Source organism: Tamandua tetradactyla, chromosome 3 (genome assembly GCF_023851605.1).
Source record: "Tamandua tetradactyla isolate mTamTet1 chromosome 3, mTamTet1.pri, whole genome shotgun sequence".
Taxonomy (NCBI): Eukaryota; Metazoa; Chordata; class Mammalia; order Pilosa; family Myrmecophagidae; genus Tamandua; species Tamandua tetradactyla.
The window spans coordinates 142,639,071-142,656,437 of NC_135329.1; the positions used below are offsets into that span (position 1 = coordinate 142,639,071).

At 32.6% G+C, this 17,367-nt stretch overlaps 1 protein-coding gene across 3 annotated transcripts in view; it reads right to left on the bottom strand.

The window, feature by feature from the left end:
- TLK1 (tousled like kinase 1) overlaps positions 1 to 17,367 on the bottom strand; it is a 168,524-nt gene that overhangs the window by 30,499 nt on the left and 120,658 nt on the right. For all 3 annotated transcript variants that reach the window (XM_077154115.1, XM_077154116.1, XM_077154117.1), the window contains exons 11-12: positions 14,184 to 14,372; positions 762 to 828 (exon numbers count right to left, since the gene is read on the bottom strand). In XM_077154115.1, coding sequence (XP_077010230.1) covers positions 762 to 828; positions 14,184 to 14,372 — 256 coding nt within the window. The remainder of the gene's footprint in view (positions 1 to 761; positions 829 to 14,183; positions 14,373 to 17,367) is intronic.

The window sequence follows — 17,367 nt, forward strand, 5'->3', positions numbered from 1 at the left end:
AATCTCCCCAAAGCTAGAGGAAAAGACTCACTGCTCTCAGCTGTTACCTCTTTCTTCCCAACTATATTAAATAGTTCATAAAGATTAAATATAATAATAAAACTATTAAAAATTAAATTAAAGGAAATTTAAGTATCCTGTATATTTCACATTATTGTGTTTTTTAAAAAACTGTTATTTTTTAAATAGATAATAAACATGGTACTGAATTCAAAAGATAAAAAAAGGTGTAAAAGAGTTTATAAACAAGTACAAAGTTATACAATATAAAAATATACTACAATAGCATAAAGCCTTATTTTTCTAAATTTATACCACTTTATACTAATGTTGATGACTAGGCACTTTAAAATTTTCCAATAGTCATATTTTAATTGAAACATTTAATCAAGAATTCAACAGCTGAAGTTAAGCCATAAAATAAGTGTTTATATGATATATTAAGAAATGGAAAAAAGAATGTGGAATTTTACATTCGAGCTTAAAAATGAAGTATTTTTTATAAGAAGGTGGTATTTAAACAAAGTAAACAAAGTGATTCCTGACAACATCCTAGAGGTGTAGTCAGGAATTACTGCTGTACTATAGGGAGACGGCATATCAACATTTTAAGTTGCCTCAAGGGTAAAGGAATGTCTGAAGTTTTAAATTTGGGATCATTTTCTTAGGTTTTGGCTTCTTAATAAAGACCTACAACACAGCTATCCACATCTCCTTTGTTCAACAAATTAAGCTAAAAATCCAGCATATGCTTCACATACCTTTTTGAGATGTCCTAGTCTAAGTTTGAAAATTTCTTCTTGTTCATGATATTCTGCCAAAGTCAACCTGCCAAAAATGAAATTGTGATTCTGGATATTAAGAAATACTTCTTATTTCATATTAACAACAAGCCAAATAAGATAAAATTAATCAAATGGAAATGTTAGAATGTTGATGACTTTCACCACTAAGTATATAAGCCCCAAATTCTTTAACATGTTCTTCAGGCTACATTTGCTGCTTAAATGATAGAACAAACAAGCAACCAAATGATTAATTCAACAGCTATTTATTAAGTTCTATGTACCAAGAGATATTCTAAAATCTAGATGCTAAGGATACAGATAAAAACAAGACAAATTCTCCTTATATTTTAGTTTCAGCTTATACTTTACAGTGGGGGAAAGGAGGAAAACAATCAAATTATTTCATAAAATAATTTTAAATAAGAGTATTATGAAGAAAACAAAAAAGGGTGATGTGATAATGTTTGATTGCATTATACTAATTTGGACTAGGTGTTAGGGAGATGGCCTTTGATACAAATATCAAAGAGACAACTACAACATTTATGAGAAAGAATCCTACACAGGTTCCAGCAACTGCAAAGACTCTAAGGTGGAAACAAGCATGGTAAGTAAGAGAAAGAGATAAAAATGCAAGCATCACCAAGAGTGTAACAGGCTGTGAGTAGTACAAGACTACTATAGGAGTAGTGTAAGAGGCAAGCGGGGCAAAATCATGTACAAACTGGCAGACCAAGTAAAGAATTTGAATTTTACTCTAAGAGTAATAGGAAATCACTGCAAAGGGAGTAAGTCCATTTTGGGCACTGGTTTTAAAAGAAAACAATCAAAAAAGCTAAGAAAGAATGTTAAACTCTAATGAAATGAAGATGCTTCTCTGCTTCAGTGTGTTAAGAGTGAATCAGCAAGATAGAGGGATGCTAAAAGTATAATCAAAATACCAAATTTTTTATTCTTCAAATTCTTAATAAAAATGGAATACGTATGACTTTAAATCTTGGAAGTGCTTTATGGTTATTTTATTATTAATTTTTCAAACACTTTAAAATATAACTTTGAAAAAATAACCAGTTCAATGTATGTGGGGCTGTAATAAGACATATATACTTTATAACATTTCTGAAGACAAAATTATTTTGTACTCTGATAAAGTGAAAGGAAAAAAAATCATTCCATAACAATTTCCATCTCATACCTCAATTTTGAAAGAGCTGCTTTGATTTATCAAGTTCAAAACTTTGTTTGTTCACTTATATGTTCTGAGGGCATTTGGCTAAGCACCTAACACAGATGTGACTTATTTATGCTTGTCCAGGTCCCTCAGCAACATTTAGTATAAATATTATTTCCCTTTAGCTAATTTTAATTAAATTTATTGATAATAAATAAGATGTATTTAAAGGAAACAAACAAAAATCTCTGAGTTCAGTCAGTATTTCAGTGGAAAAAAATCTTAAGATGCTTCTACTTTTATCAAATAGGTTTAAATTAATTTTTAATTAGATTTTAAATTAAAACTCTCTACCCAGTTGATGCTAACACAATCACTGGATTTCATCATACTAACTATATGAATAGCTGATACCTATTGTGGCTGCTTATAGTAAATTTTGAGAATGCTATAGTGTGATTGTAGACGGGGTGAGAGAGGGAGAAGAGAAAAAAGTAATATAGAAAGAAAATGATTTTCTTTAAATTTAAAAATTAAAATTGACAGTATCTCAGCTAACTCAGTAAGGAAAAGCAGCAGGAATTTTGGTAAACAGCTTCTGGAAATGTATATGTGCCACCAACGGAAATTTAATTACCAGCATAACAATATCATAATTTCCTATTTTAAAAGTATGGTTTTTCAGATGGGCTCAGGACCAACAACAACAACAAAATGTGTAAATCCTTTTTTTTTGATTTCTACAGGGGAATAAAACGCATTTCTTTACTCTGGGTTTTACAAATGACATTGAGGCTACTTAACGGTAACCTACTGAGTTACAAGGCATAGTTAGAATTAGGTATTCATAAACAAGAATAGTACATGACAATTCTTGAGATTTTTTTAAGCCATATTCTATCAAGAAATTTGGCTATCATATAAAGTTGCAAAGCTCTTATACATGCAGATGGTTGGAAGTACTGCAATTTGGGAGAAAGATATTTTGTTATGTTGAGCTGGTAGTAGTTTTTAATTACTATTATTCTTTTGACTTGATAAATAAATATATATGTACATAAATAAATAAATTAGCTTCATGATTAGTTTGTTCAGTTTTGTTTGGTTAGCATAACACAATGCATGTTTTAATAGAACGTTAAGTTCTAATTATTAATATAGTCATATGTTGAAGGTCAAATATAAATCATCAGTATCCCTATAGCTGAAACACTTCCTTCCCAAATTTATTTAGTACAGTAGCACTTCATTGATTTCAAAAAGCTTTGACTTAGAGTATTACTTCATAACTCTAATCCAGATATAAAACACATGCAATACTTACTAAAGATTAATGGTAGGTAAATTTCAGCAACACAACTTCGCTACTCAAAGCATTTTGATTACTACCACTAAAAACAAATAAATAGTACTAATTTTTCTATGCTTGGTTTTGAAAATTTAGTAGAAATTATATTAAGCATTAAAAATGCAAATTTTATAGATAATATTAAATTCAAGGCTACTGGTTTCTTAGGGTAGTGGTTCTTGCCATTTTACATTCATGGACATGTAAAAAAATTATCTCAAGTTATAGACACTCTTTCCATAAAATTTTACATATACATAATTATGGTATTCACATATACCAGGTTAAGAACTCCTATTTCAGGATCTTATCTCAATAACTAGAATGCAAATCCCAAAGGGGCATAAGACTCATTTCTTATCTTTCTGTGCATTTTCCTTATCAGGAAGTACCTGACATGTAGTAGAGCTTTATAGAAATGTTCATTGTCTGTCTGCATGAATGAAAACTATTTTTAAACAAATTTTTTTATAATTAGACAAAAGGAATTGGGGCACTCTTCTTTACTCTTCTTACACAAATCATAATGACAAGTAAGACTGAATTATTACTACTTTATCTGAATATACACATATATGCATTTTTATAGAGGAGCATGCTAAAGCTTCTATGCAGATAAAGCTGTTCAGTAGGTTTATATAGAACTTTCATTTAAAAAGTAAAGAATTTTAGGGGTGGAGCAACGGTGGCTCAGCAGGTAGAATTCTTGCCTGCCATGCCGGAGACCCAGGTTTGATTCCTGGTGCCAGCCCATGTAAAAACAAAACAAAACAAAAACAAACAAACAAAAGCCAAATAAAAAGTCAAGAAATTTAAACCCCAAATATGACCTAGCTCTTGATGATCTTCCACAGTGAGTGGAAGTGGAATTTGTTTCAAATTTTAAAAAATGTGGTTTTACAATAGTTTCATAGAAATGTGGAATCACAGTAGTAGAAATGACAGAAAACAGAAACACTCATTTAAAACAAATCAGATGGTCAATTCTCTAAGGACATATTCTAGGTAGGAAACTAACCTGAAGATTCAAAGTTAAGGAATAAAAGCTGGTAAATGCATCGCATATACACTTAAGAGAAAAAAAAACCATGGCTCATTTATTTAGTTCAATTTAATAAACATTTATTGTGTATTAACTATGAGCCACGAATTAAAAATTAGATATTATAAAAGGGGGTGAGAGTAAAAAACTAGCCTGCTTTAAGAGCCCAAGTGGTCAAAGTACAATAAAAATTGAATTAAAAAATTAATGAATTATACAAAGTACTACAGTGGTAGGCAGAATAATGCTGCCGCCTCCACCCCCACCCCCAATGATGCCCATGTCCTAATCTTCGGTACCTGTGAATATGTTGGGTTATATGGCAAAGGGGAACAAAATAGCAGCAAAGGTTGTTAATTAGCTGACCTTAAAATGGGGAGAGTATCCTGGATTATCTGGGTGGGCCCGATATAATCACGAGGATCCTTAAGTGTGGGAGATGGAACCAAATGTGTGAATCAGAATGATGCAATGCATTGAATATTCAACCAGCCAGTGCTGGCTTTGAAGATGGAAGGGGACTACAAGCCAAGGAGCGCAGGCAGTCTCTAGAAGCTGAAAAAAGTAAGGAAATGTATTCTCTCCTAGAATGTCTCCAAAATTAATACAGCCTGCTGACAACTTGATTTTAGCACAGTGAGACCAATAGTGGATTTCTGATCTTCAGAACTATGAGATAATAAATTTGTATTATTTTAAGCCTCTAAGTTTGAGGTAATTTGTTAGGGTAGAAATAGGAACTAATAAAGAGCTTGGTTCCTGGAAGTGGGGTCTGCTATAACCTAAAAATTGGACAGGGGCTAAAGAAGAATTTTGAAAAGTATGATTTTTTTTTTACAAAGCGTTTAGTCTGCATGAACAGACCATTAATAGAAATAAAGATGTTAACTATTGTTCTAGTGAGAATACAGAAAGATTTAGAAACATGGTAAAGAAAACATTCATAGTCTTAAAGAACAAACTACTGGTAGTCACAGGGACTGAATGAGCTTCTGGTTAGGGTTCAATAGGAAGTAAGGAACGTGTTACAGGAAAATGGAGGGAAAAGGATCGTTGTTATATAGTGACAGAAAGCTTAGCTGAATTGTGTCTTGTAGTTATGTGGAAAACATACCATCTAAGTAATGAATTTGGAATATTTAGTTTAGGAGATTTCCAAGCAAAATGTTAAAGGTGCCACCTGGTTTCTTCTTGCTTCTTATAGTAAAATGCAAGACAAAGTAGATAAATGGAAGGAAGAATGATTTAACAAAAGGAAATCAGAATTTGATTTGGGAAATTCTCAGGCTAGCCTACCCAGAGTACAAAAGATGCTAAATTTGAGAGATTCACTGTTCAGAAAGCTACTCAAAAACAAAACAAAATAAACCCTAAGGGTGTGGCTGGACAACGTTTTATACCTCAGAAAGATCAAAAGATCAGAGTTTTCAGTTACACAAAAGGCTCTCCGAAGAAATGAAGCATCCCCTCAGCTATCTCAGCAGAAGCCAAAAATAAAGATGGATTAGGAAAGAACTGCCGAGAACCCTCTTCCCTAATGGAGTGAATCCTTGTGTCCTATGAGACGAGAATTTTGTACCAGCAGAAACGCTCCCTGCTAGGACTGAAAAGGACAGAGAGAGAGTATGAAATGAAAGAAGGCTGTTGGATTCTCAAAATTCTGTAGGCAATAGACTAATAAAACTACTAAGCAGCAAACGTGCTAGCTTTCTCGAAAAAGGATGATGCCCACATCTTATTTCTCAGAACTTGTGACTAAGTTTACATGGCAAAGTGTTACAAACGGAACTTAGGTTGCCAATCAGTTTGTACCTTAAGACAGGAAGACTATCCTGGACAATACAGCTACGAATATAAAGAGCAAACAGAAAAATATATTTTGTCTACAGTAAACTGGGAAAAGGCACAGAAGAGGTTACAACTGAATTTGATTCCAGAGGAGCAGAAGTAAGGTGAGAAGAAAAAACAGGGCACATAGGGAGCATGGATATCTAAGAGAACAATATATAGATACTCAAAAGCAAAAAGAAAAATGAATGTATACTGTAGATTAAAGAAGTCATCTACTGCTTGTGTGCTAAGAATTGTAATCACAGAGGAATGCTGAATTTTATCAAATGCTTTTTATTTTGGCAACTATTTAAATGATCAAGTATTTTTCTGCTTATGGGGAAAATTACATTGATTTTTCTAACGTTAAACCAAACTTGCATAAACACAATACATTTTATCAAAATATGTATTGACAAATTATTATTTTTATATACTGTTGGGTTCATATTGCTAATATTTTATTTAAGATTCTTGAACTTTGCTTCCATAAATAAGATTAGTTTTCAACTTTCTGTTCTTGTATAGTCTTTGCTGAGTTCTGGCATCAAGATTATGCTGGCCTTATAAAATAAACTGAAAATACTTCTGCCTTTTCTGTTCTTTAGAAGAATTTGCATAAGACTGACTGGAATTATTTCTTCCTCATGTTTGCAGAATTCACAGATGATGTCATTTTAGCCTGGTATTTTCTCTGATCAAAGGTTTTTAATTACAGATTCAATTTATTTAATTGTTATAGATTTTGATTTTCCATTTCTTCCAGCATCAGGTTTAGTGTATTTTTATAGGTATTTGTTCATTTCATATTTAAATCATTTATAATATTTTGCTTTTCTTTAAGTATGTATGGGCTCTTTAGTAATACTCCCTTTTTTCATTTTTGATTTTCCATTTCTTCCAGCATCAGGTTTAGTGTATTTTTATAGGTATTTGTTCATTTCATATTTAAATCATTTATAATATTTTGCTTTTCTTTAAGTATGTATGGGCTCTTTAGTAATACTCCCTTTTTTCATTCCTGGTTGGGAGTTATTTGTATCTTCTATTGCTCTTTTTTTCTTTATCACAGTCTTATCAACTTAATTGATAAGTTAATAAGACACCCCCCACCAACTTTTGGACTGGCTGATTCTCTGTACCATATTTGTTTTCTGAATCATTAATTTCTTCCCTTATCTTTTCCCTCTTCCCTCTCTAGTTAATTCTGTTGCCTATCTTCTAACTTACTGAACAGATGCTCAGTTTAGTTTTCGTTTTTCTTCTATATGCATATAAGGCTATACATTTCCCTTTAGATACTGTTTTTAGATGTATCTCACAAATTTTGCTATTTAACACTTTCACTATCACTCACTTCAAAATATTTCCTCATTTCTGTTGAGAACTTTCTATTATCTTTTTGTTGCTAGTTTCTAGCTTTATTCCACTATTCCAATTCAAAATTTCAAATGAGTTTTGCCAAACATTTAGGAACAATGCCTATCTTTTACAAATTTCTTCAATCTTTTGAACTTTGAGACGCTTTATGATATAATATAGTCAATATTTATATACATTTCATGCTTAAAAAGAATATGTATATTCTGCAGATGTTGGGTGGTATTCTGTAATATGTCCATTAGGTTAAATCTGTCAATTCCATTTTCTATGTCGCTTAGTATTGCTATACTTTTATCTGTATGTTCTATTACTTCAAAATGTGCGTTTAAACCTCCCATTATGATTTGGATCAGTCTCTCTCTCTCTCTTTTAGTTCTATAAATTTTTTACCTGTCTTGAGGGTATGTTATTATGTGCAAACAAATTTATAATCATCATATCTTCCTAGTCACTTGAACCTTTTATAATCACAAAATAACCACTTTACTTCAATTTTTTTTTTGACTTAAATTTTATTCTGCCTGATATAGGACATTTTTCTTTGGATAGTGTTTGCCTGATATATCATTTTCTAACCTCTTATTTCAATATATCTTTTTTCCCTCTGGCTGCTTTTGAACATTTTTTTTCTTCGCCTGGGTTTCCTGAAACTAGGTGTCTAGGTCAGTATTTCTTTGTATTTATCCAACTGGGGATTTCCTGAACTTCATGAATCTCTGTAGACTGCTATTGCTGTTCATTTGTTCTGAAATATGGGCAATTGGCAAATACTGTTTCTGCTCCATTCAAGATGATTTTCAACACACTATCAGCTGACTTGTCATTAGGAACAATGTTAGGTCAGCGAATAGCAGGATAAACTCTTCAAATAGGATCAACCTAAAATTCTAAAACCAGAAAAAATATATCAAGAAGGAAGGAAAAAAAGTTATTTTCAGACAAACAAAAACTGGAAGAGGTCACTACTACCAGGACCCACACTAAAAGAAAAATTCTACAGGGTACAGTTTAGGCAAGAGAAAATGATTCCACATGCAAGATCAGAGTGTAGGAACGAAACGAAGAGCAATAAAAATGGTAAAAATGTAGATAATGTCTAGATGAACATTGACTATAGTAGATAATCATGATGTTTCATAGGCAGATGTGTATGTATATGTGCGTGTGTATATAGGTAAACATATATACTTTGAATAAAGGAAAAGACAAATAATTCTTTTAAAATATTAAATATTTTTAGAAAATTTGGGGGGGGGGGTAAAAAAAGTTTACCCACCCCCACCCCCCCAAAAAGGAACAGAGACTAGGCAGGATAAATAGAAAGCACAAAGACCATACTTAAACCCCATAAATAAGTAATGAAATGAAATGAAAATGGATTAAATGCTCCAATAGAGAGTTTTAGATCAGATTTTAAAAATCAATTTTATGCTATTTACAAGAGATGAATGGTCTACTAAATAATAATTTAATGATTTATAAAATGTATTTTTGATTTAAGATGAAAGCTGTTATGGGAAAACACTGCACTCTAAAACTTCATTAATATAAAATACAAGGTAAAATATTAATGTTTACTTTCTAATTGCTCTCTGAAAAGTGAAATATAATAATAAAAATTTCAATTTGAAATAAGTCAAAGTTTTGACAAAAATGAACTGACAGTGTATAGCAATGCAAGAATCATTTAAGCCTTATACACAGGTATTATTATCCAAATATTTATTCTGAATAATAAGTCCTTGTCACTAAAATTAGAAACTACTACCTAAAAAACTATTTTTCAACAAAAATGAGTACCTACAAGCTATCATTTATTGAGTTGCCCATTATATTCCAGACACTCTTACAAACATTTTACATGTTTTAATTAATTTAAATCTCACAAATCTATGAGATATAGACTACTTATTATTTCCAAGTTAGGGACATGCAGAGAAGTTAAATAACTCACTTAAGGTTTTATGATGGGTAAGAAACAAGCAAAAATTTAAGCTCCAGAGCTCATGCTTTTAACCATTATGCTATCTTAAGCAAACTGAGTAAATGTTGCTGGTCGTTAAAAAAAAGAGCCAGAAACCAAGTGAGTACCTTACATGCATTATCTCGTTTCATCTTTTCGACACTAGATGAGCAAACAATGGCTCAAAAAACGAAATATTTAACAAAAATAGCAATCTGAAGGAGTGAGAGCTGGAATCCACAATTGTTCAGACACCAAAGTCTGAACTCTTAACCAATACAAAGTAATGACTTCATTTTCTATGCTAATTTCTTTGATATATATGAATCAAAAGTGTTTCTGTGGCTTTTTTCCTATTTAAATCTGTGTATGTATAAGGATGCAATCAAACTGCTATGTAGTATTACTTCACTTACCATTCTAAGAACATGTAGCACTGTCACACCAGGGTTAGTTTTATGCTAATATATTAAAATAAAACAGGATGTAAATGATAAAGGACTATGATATTAAGCTATAGTTAGGACTCTTAACATGATGGAAGATGAGAAGAAAACAAAATATGTTAAAATCTAGAAACATGATTTAACAAGAAGGTGAAAATGAAATTCAGTTAAATGTTTTAAGTTTTGTAATTTATACTTATTGACCACTTTCGATATGCCATGACCTATGCTAGACACTGGTAATATACAGAATAATGAGATAAACTACAATACAGACAGGCATATACAAAAGGCTACAGGACACTTAACTTGAGGGTAAATGAGAAACTAGGAAGAACAAAAGGTTAGAAAGGGCTTCCCATTGAAATGGTATTTGAGCAAAGCCTTAAAGAATACACAGGAAATTAGACAAGTAAAGAAAGACTGAGAACAAGAGGTACAAAGGCACATAAACAAGAAAGCAAAGTCCATATGGAGAACTGAAACAGTTTAACATAGAAAATATATAGCGTGGATGCTGGGAGATCAGACTAAAGAGAAATATGAGAAAGCTTATAAAGGGTCTTCATGAGTATGTTTTATCTTGAAAGTTAAGAAGCCATTGAAGGAGGTTAAGTATGAAAACGTGAGAAACAATAACCTAGGTTAATTTAAAAAAACAGATGAGGTTCCATACTAAGACAGTGATGATGAAGATGGAAAGAACTGGAAAAATATGAAAATGTTATGGAAATAGACATAGAGAATGATGGAAAGGGAAACAACTAAGATGATTCCTAGGTCTCTAGTGTCATTAATTGAACGACCAATAATGCTGTGACTGAAGAGACATAGGGCACTACGGCAATATCTCAAAGTGGTAATATCAACTCTACCCTTCAGGAGTCAGGAAAGGCTTTCAGGAGGCAATATCTAGTTTGGGACCTAAAAGATGAACAGAAGTTAGACAATGGGTTGGAGTTTAAAAGTTGGTGAGGGGTTGGGGGAGGAGGCACTTGTCAATGGCAAAATGTGGGGCTAAAGAGATCAGAAGAAGCCAGATCATAAATGCTTTGTAAGTCATATTAAGACTTTGGATTATATTATTCAAGCAATAGAAGGATTTATAACATTATTATTCCCTTTTAGGAAAGGAATGGGAAGACTGGCATTTTCGGAAATGACTCTGACTGCAACATGAAAATGGACTGCACTATTAGAACTAAAGTTGGGATGTGTGTTTCATGAGGGAACAGAGGCAATAATCTAAGTAAGAAAGAAGAGTAACCTGAGTTAGGATGGGGTCAGTGGACAGATTTAGATTAGCGGACAGATTTGATATCTATAAATTGGACACCAATGGGGGCAGAGTTAAAACTAACACATACTTTCTTTTAATACGACTTCTTACCTGCTCACCCACATGTATTTCTCGCTCTTTTTTTTTTTTTTTTGGCAGGAGTGGGGGAGTCAGCACAAATTTACTCATTTACAAAAAATAATTTGCTAAGTATATTTTTTTTAAAAATTGTTTGCTAGCTTCTTTTACCATTGCCCAAATACTTTAGCTACAACTTAAAACAGTTTAAGAAAATTTGTAAAGTCTTAAAAGAGGGAGTGGATTTTGAGAGGGCTTTTTGAAATACAGTATGTTATCACTACTGTGCCGGTTTGAAAATATTATGTACCCCAGAAAAGTCACATTTTAATCCTGATTCAGAAATGTAGGATGGAAACTTTTGATTAGATTATATCCATGGAGAGGTGACAAGCCCAATTGTGGGTGTGACCCTTTGATCAGATGGAGATGTGACTCTACCCATTCCAGGTGGGTCCTGATCACATTACTAGAGTCTTTAAAAGGGGAAACATTTTGGAGAAAAGACAGAAGTCTCAGAGCCGACAGAGAGAGAAACAGCAGAGCCAACAGAAACTTCAAAGCAGAGCTGACATGGATGCCAACACTTGGAGAACAGAGACACAGATGTTGGAGAAGCTTGGAGCCCAGCAGACATCACCATGAGATGTTAAGCAAGCCAGAACCTAGAGAGAGCCACGGGAAGCCAAGAGATGAAAGCCAGCCCTGGAGATGCAAAGTGAGGCACCCCCACAGAACAGAGGCTGAAAGCAACAAAGCCCAGGAGCAAAGGACCAGCAGATGCCAGCTACATGACTACCCAGCTAACAGAGGTGTTCCTAACCCACTGACCTTCCTTGAATTAAGGTATCTTTCCTTGAATGTCCTACTTTGGACATTTTTATAGGCTTAGACCTATAAACTTAAAACTTAATAAATTCCCCTTTTTAAAAGGAGTTCCAGCTCTGGTATATTGCATTCTGGAAGCTTGCAAATTAGCATAACTACCTACTCACTAATAAAAAAATAAGTAAAAATGGATTAAAAAAAATAAATGGCATCTAGATCTAAAACGTTAAAGGTGACTCACAGAATTCTTGCATGGAAAACTGAAAGGTTGTGCCATTTGCTAACAGGACATGAGGAAGGTAAAATATGTGTATGTGTGTACATGGACACACAGAGACAGAAATGGGAAAGATAATAGTAAATACAGGTTTGTGCAGGTTGCATTAAAGGTTCAGGACATTTAAGTGCTGATATCAACTAAGTAGAGGTATGACATTCAAGACTGAGATAAAAGGATCTGATATTGAAGAGAGAAAAATGAGCAAGAGATACAAGTTTGAATCTCAGAAGGATAGATGAGGAAACTGAAACCCTGAGAGCAGATAATACTTAAGGAGAATGTGCAAAGTGAAAACTAAAATGGCCTAGGACAGATTCCTAAATAACAACTGGTACATTTTACAGATTAGTAAGTGATATCCAAAGAAAAGAGTGAGAAGATGCAGACAGATGAATTAAAATGAAAATTAGGATAATAAGGTAATTCAAAAGCTAAGGCAATTAGAAAATTACCAGGGAATAAGGGCAAAGAGGGACAGGGGAGTGTTTGCTTGGTGTATATGGAGGGTTTGTAAATAAAATTAATTTAAAAGCAAAAAGAAAAACTAAGGCAAGAACCTTTTGGGAAAAAATAAGTCAACAGAATTCAGTGCTACCAAGTAAGTCAAAGAGCAAAAATCTAAAGCATCGAGAATCAAGATGATAGTTAATCTTTAAAGGATCTATTTCAGTTAAGAAAGGAAGAATAGAAGGTGAGGCAAAAGAGACTGCAAGGACAGATAGTTCTTTCAAGAAACCTAATTTTGAAAAGGACAAGGAGAATTATGGAGATTTAGGAGGATTTGTAACTGAAGAATTGTTTTTGTGTGTGTATGTTTTTCTTCTGCTAAGGATGGGAGAGGGCTTATACATGTTTTTGAAAGAAGGAACCAGTAGAGAACAAAAGATTGAAGATAGAGAAAAGCAGGTATCAATAGAAGAAGTTCCTGACTGGCAAGGAATAGGTTTCAAAGCATGGATGAAAGATTATCTTTCAACAGAGGAGAAAAAGAATACATCTATATAAAACATCAAGTAGCAGAAAGGTATATTCATTTTCTACTCACATAGATTTATATGTCCTTCTAAAACAGAAAAATTATTTAAGATACACCTGCACATTAAAATTTTAACAATGGTACTCTCTATGGGTTGGGATCATGGTCTAGATTATTTCATTATGCCCTTCTATATTTTCTACAAATATAATTATAGAAAATTACAAATATATTTCTACAAATATAATATAATCTACAAATATAATTGTAGAAAATAATAAAAGTACTTTTTAAAGTTTTTCTTCATTCCTCAAATGATAAAGAATACCTCATCATTAGTGCAGATAATTTAGAAAACAAAAAGAATAGAAAGGAGAAAATATAATACTCAAATCACCAATGTGTTGATTTATTAGTCTGAAAAACCATATAAATGTCATATAAAAAACTACATTATTTAAGTCAACATTCTCTCAGAGAAAGGAACATTCAACGGGCATTCTGAATCAGAATAATCAAAACTTTGACTCCTTACCATTCAGACATGGAAGAAAAGAGTGGATTCTAGTCTTGCTTAGCCACTAAATCTCCATTTAAAAAGGCAGAATTCTGTTATTTGGGGCTTATTATTAACTTAGAGCTAAATTTTCAATACTGCCTTCCTTCCATAACTATTTTTACTATAGTGCTAATTTATAAATCACATCCATCGTTTATATTCATGCTCATTAGCAACTATTAACAAAAGAAAAATTTAAAATGGAGGCTTACAGTTGTGGTAAGTTTGGTCTAACAAAGGGATCATTTTCTGCTCCATTGACTGCTTTGTTTTTCCTTTGTTTGGGTTCAGAATTGGTAGAGGGTGCCTGAGAATTATTAGCTGTAGGAGGTTTGCGTTTGGCTAGAAGTTTCCTTTGTCTTTCAATATCTTCCCTTTGCTGATTCACCCATTCTTGTTGCCTGTAAGTAAGTAAATAAATACATGCACAGTAACCTTCCATTACTTTTCACAGTTAAAACAAAAAAATTCTCATATAAATTTTTGACCCTACCCATGAACTAACTCTTAACTCATCTTTCAGATCTCATTTGAAGCAATCATTTCTAAGTAAGGTCTTCCCAACCCTCTGAACTAGAGCAAGATGTATAGCCATATATAATCTCATGTTACTTTGTACTTCAACCCCCTTCCTAAGAAATATGGATAATTGTTTAGAATATTTGTGGCTCACCTTTATCATGCTGTGAGGGTGGAGATCATTATCTATTTTATATCCTTACTGTATCCCTAGTACCAGCACAGTACTGGGCACATACTAGGTACTCAATAATTTTTTGTTGGATGAAAAAATAAATAAGCTAATAAAAAATGAAGAAGATTTAACAAAGATAAGCATGGGATAGATTGTATATATTCCTTTCATCATTTAATAAAGTGTTTGCAGACAAAGTTCGAAAGGCAAATATATACTTAATATGAAAGGTGCTATTTTCTAAATTTATCTCTGTTAAAAAAGAAATTTGGGGAACAGGCAGTCGTTATTTTGAAAGGAAATAAAAACTGCACTTAATATAAGAAATTGAGGGAGAAAAAAGGAATTTTGACAATTTAAAGAAAGGAAATAGCAGGAAATATTAGCATGGTTTAAAAAAATGGGCAATAAGTACAAGCAAAAACATTAATGCTTCCCATTCAAAACCTAAAAACAATTTTGCAAATAGCTACTCTAAAAACGAAGCAATATCGTATCTGTTATAAAAATATAGATTGGAAATTTTAGCAATTTGACAAAAGCATAGCTGTGGCAGTCTGGAATTATATAGCCCAGAAAAAGATGTTCTTAAAGTTATTCTATTCCTGTGGGTATGAACCCATTGTAAGTAGGACTTTTTGATGAGGCTACTTCAGTTAAGGTGTGTCAACCTCAATCAGCTGGGTTTTAATCCTATTACTGGAGTCCGTTACAAATGGAATGAATACAGAGAGCAAAAGGGAAAGAAAGCCACAAAAGAAGCTGAAATTAATGAAAACTGGAACTCAGAAGAGAAGGGAGAGGCCAGAAGTTACAACATGTGCCTGACCATGAGACAGAGAAGCCAAGAATCACTGGGAGCCATTCTTCAGGAAGAAAGCATTGCTTTGATTTAGACAAATTTCTCAGACTCAAACTATAAGCTATTAAATTCCATTGTTTAAACAAATTCATTTTATCATATTTGCTTCAGCAACCTAGGAAACTAAAAATGGTAGTTAACACTGAAGCTTTTATTAAGCATCTCATCATACAATACCTTAGTTCTAACAGTAGTCATGTTCCCTTTTAGGTTCTTTTACTATCCCCCTAAAATTAAAAAAAGCCCTGTAAACTTTTAGATTTAGAAGTCAAAGGTTTCAATCTCTCTCCAGCCCCTTACCCCACTTCGACCAGGTCTACTAAGTTCTAAATCTGTTGATGCAAAACTGGCTTTACACATATTCCTCTGCTTTATGATTCTTGTGAGAAAGCAGCAGAACGTGACTGCAAAAGAATCAAGAAGTACCTAGGTAGAAGAGCAAAAGGGTTGAGAAAAATCTCAATTCAAAGGTAAAACAAGATTTAATCCCATTTTCATTTGGAAGTGAAAGAAATGATTTCTATTAAAAAGTAAATTTTAAAGTAGTTTACAATATAATAAAAATATATAAAGGAAAAAAGCAGCAATAACTAATGATTAAAATCCTGATGGAAAGTAAAAATTACTGGAATGGATATGTTGCTCATAACTGATTAGTTTGGAATGACTATCCAATTTAGAGATTATTAATTAATTTTTATTTATTTATTCATTCCTCTTTTTGTCCTCCAATTATATCATTGATTATAAACAGCTTTATATAAAAAATAGAATGTATATGTAACAGGAAACAGTAGGCCTTCTTTTTACTCATTGCCAAGACTAATGCAGGCTTGAGTTTAGTAACAGAGGCTCCTGCCCATAAATCACTAAAAATTATTGCTTTTTTCTCAAATCTATCTCCTACTCTCCATTTTTTACTGCCAATAATTTAGCTTAAGTCTACTAATCTTTCATCAGGACCACTTCTCTATTATCTCAACTGTCAACAATTAATCCTCTTTCCATCATTATTTCCACATTAACATAAGATTTATCTTTCTAAAACTCAATTCTAATCACACACACACAGTACATACAAACCTTTAATAGCTTCCCATTACCTATAAAATTAAAATCCAAACTTCCTAGCAAGGAAGGAATGGTGTCTTTTGTTATGGTGTGACTAACAAGTACACCCGTAATGAATAAAAGCTGAATAAATTTGCAGAGAGGGAGAGAACAGCTCCCAGGCAGAAGGTCACTCTGTGTGGCAAGACTGGGAAACAGCAATGATGATACAATGCCATGTGAAATAAGGCCCTGCCTCCATTTCTCATAGTTGGATCGACTCATGGGAAGCTGATGTAGATGTTGGCATTATTCTTGCTTTTCAGGTTCTTAAAAATTTTCCAGCAAAGAAAGGAACAGCATAGGTCCTGTCTCAATACATAAACTGTCAACCCTTACCTATTACCACCTGAATTCATGAAAATACTGTTTAACAATGAATTCTTTGTTTTAAAGTAAGGGTCGGGGAATGGGAAAAAGTAAAGTAGAAAATTTCAGGATATAAACAAGTATCTTCCAATGAAAATTAAAATTTCAACAATTTTCCTCCCAAAACATCATCTAAAAAGCTAAAAGATCAGTTTATACTTGGCAAAGTCACATTTAGAATGATACATTATACTCTATAGATAAATGCTAATAAAAAACTCTGGTAAAGCCAAAACTGTAGTACAACATCTCTTTTACATCTCCATTTCAACTGTAACAAATTCTATAATTGCAAAGAGTAGTGAGTAGACGTAGAACATAATTCTATTTCAAATCTTTTAAAGTAATGAAAACCTGAAAA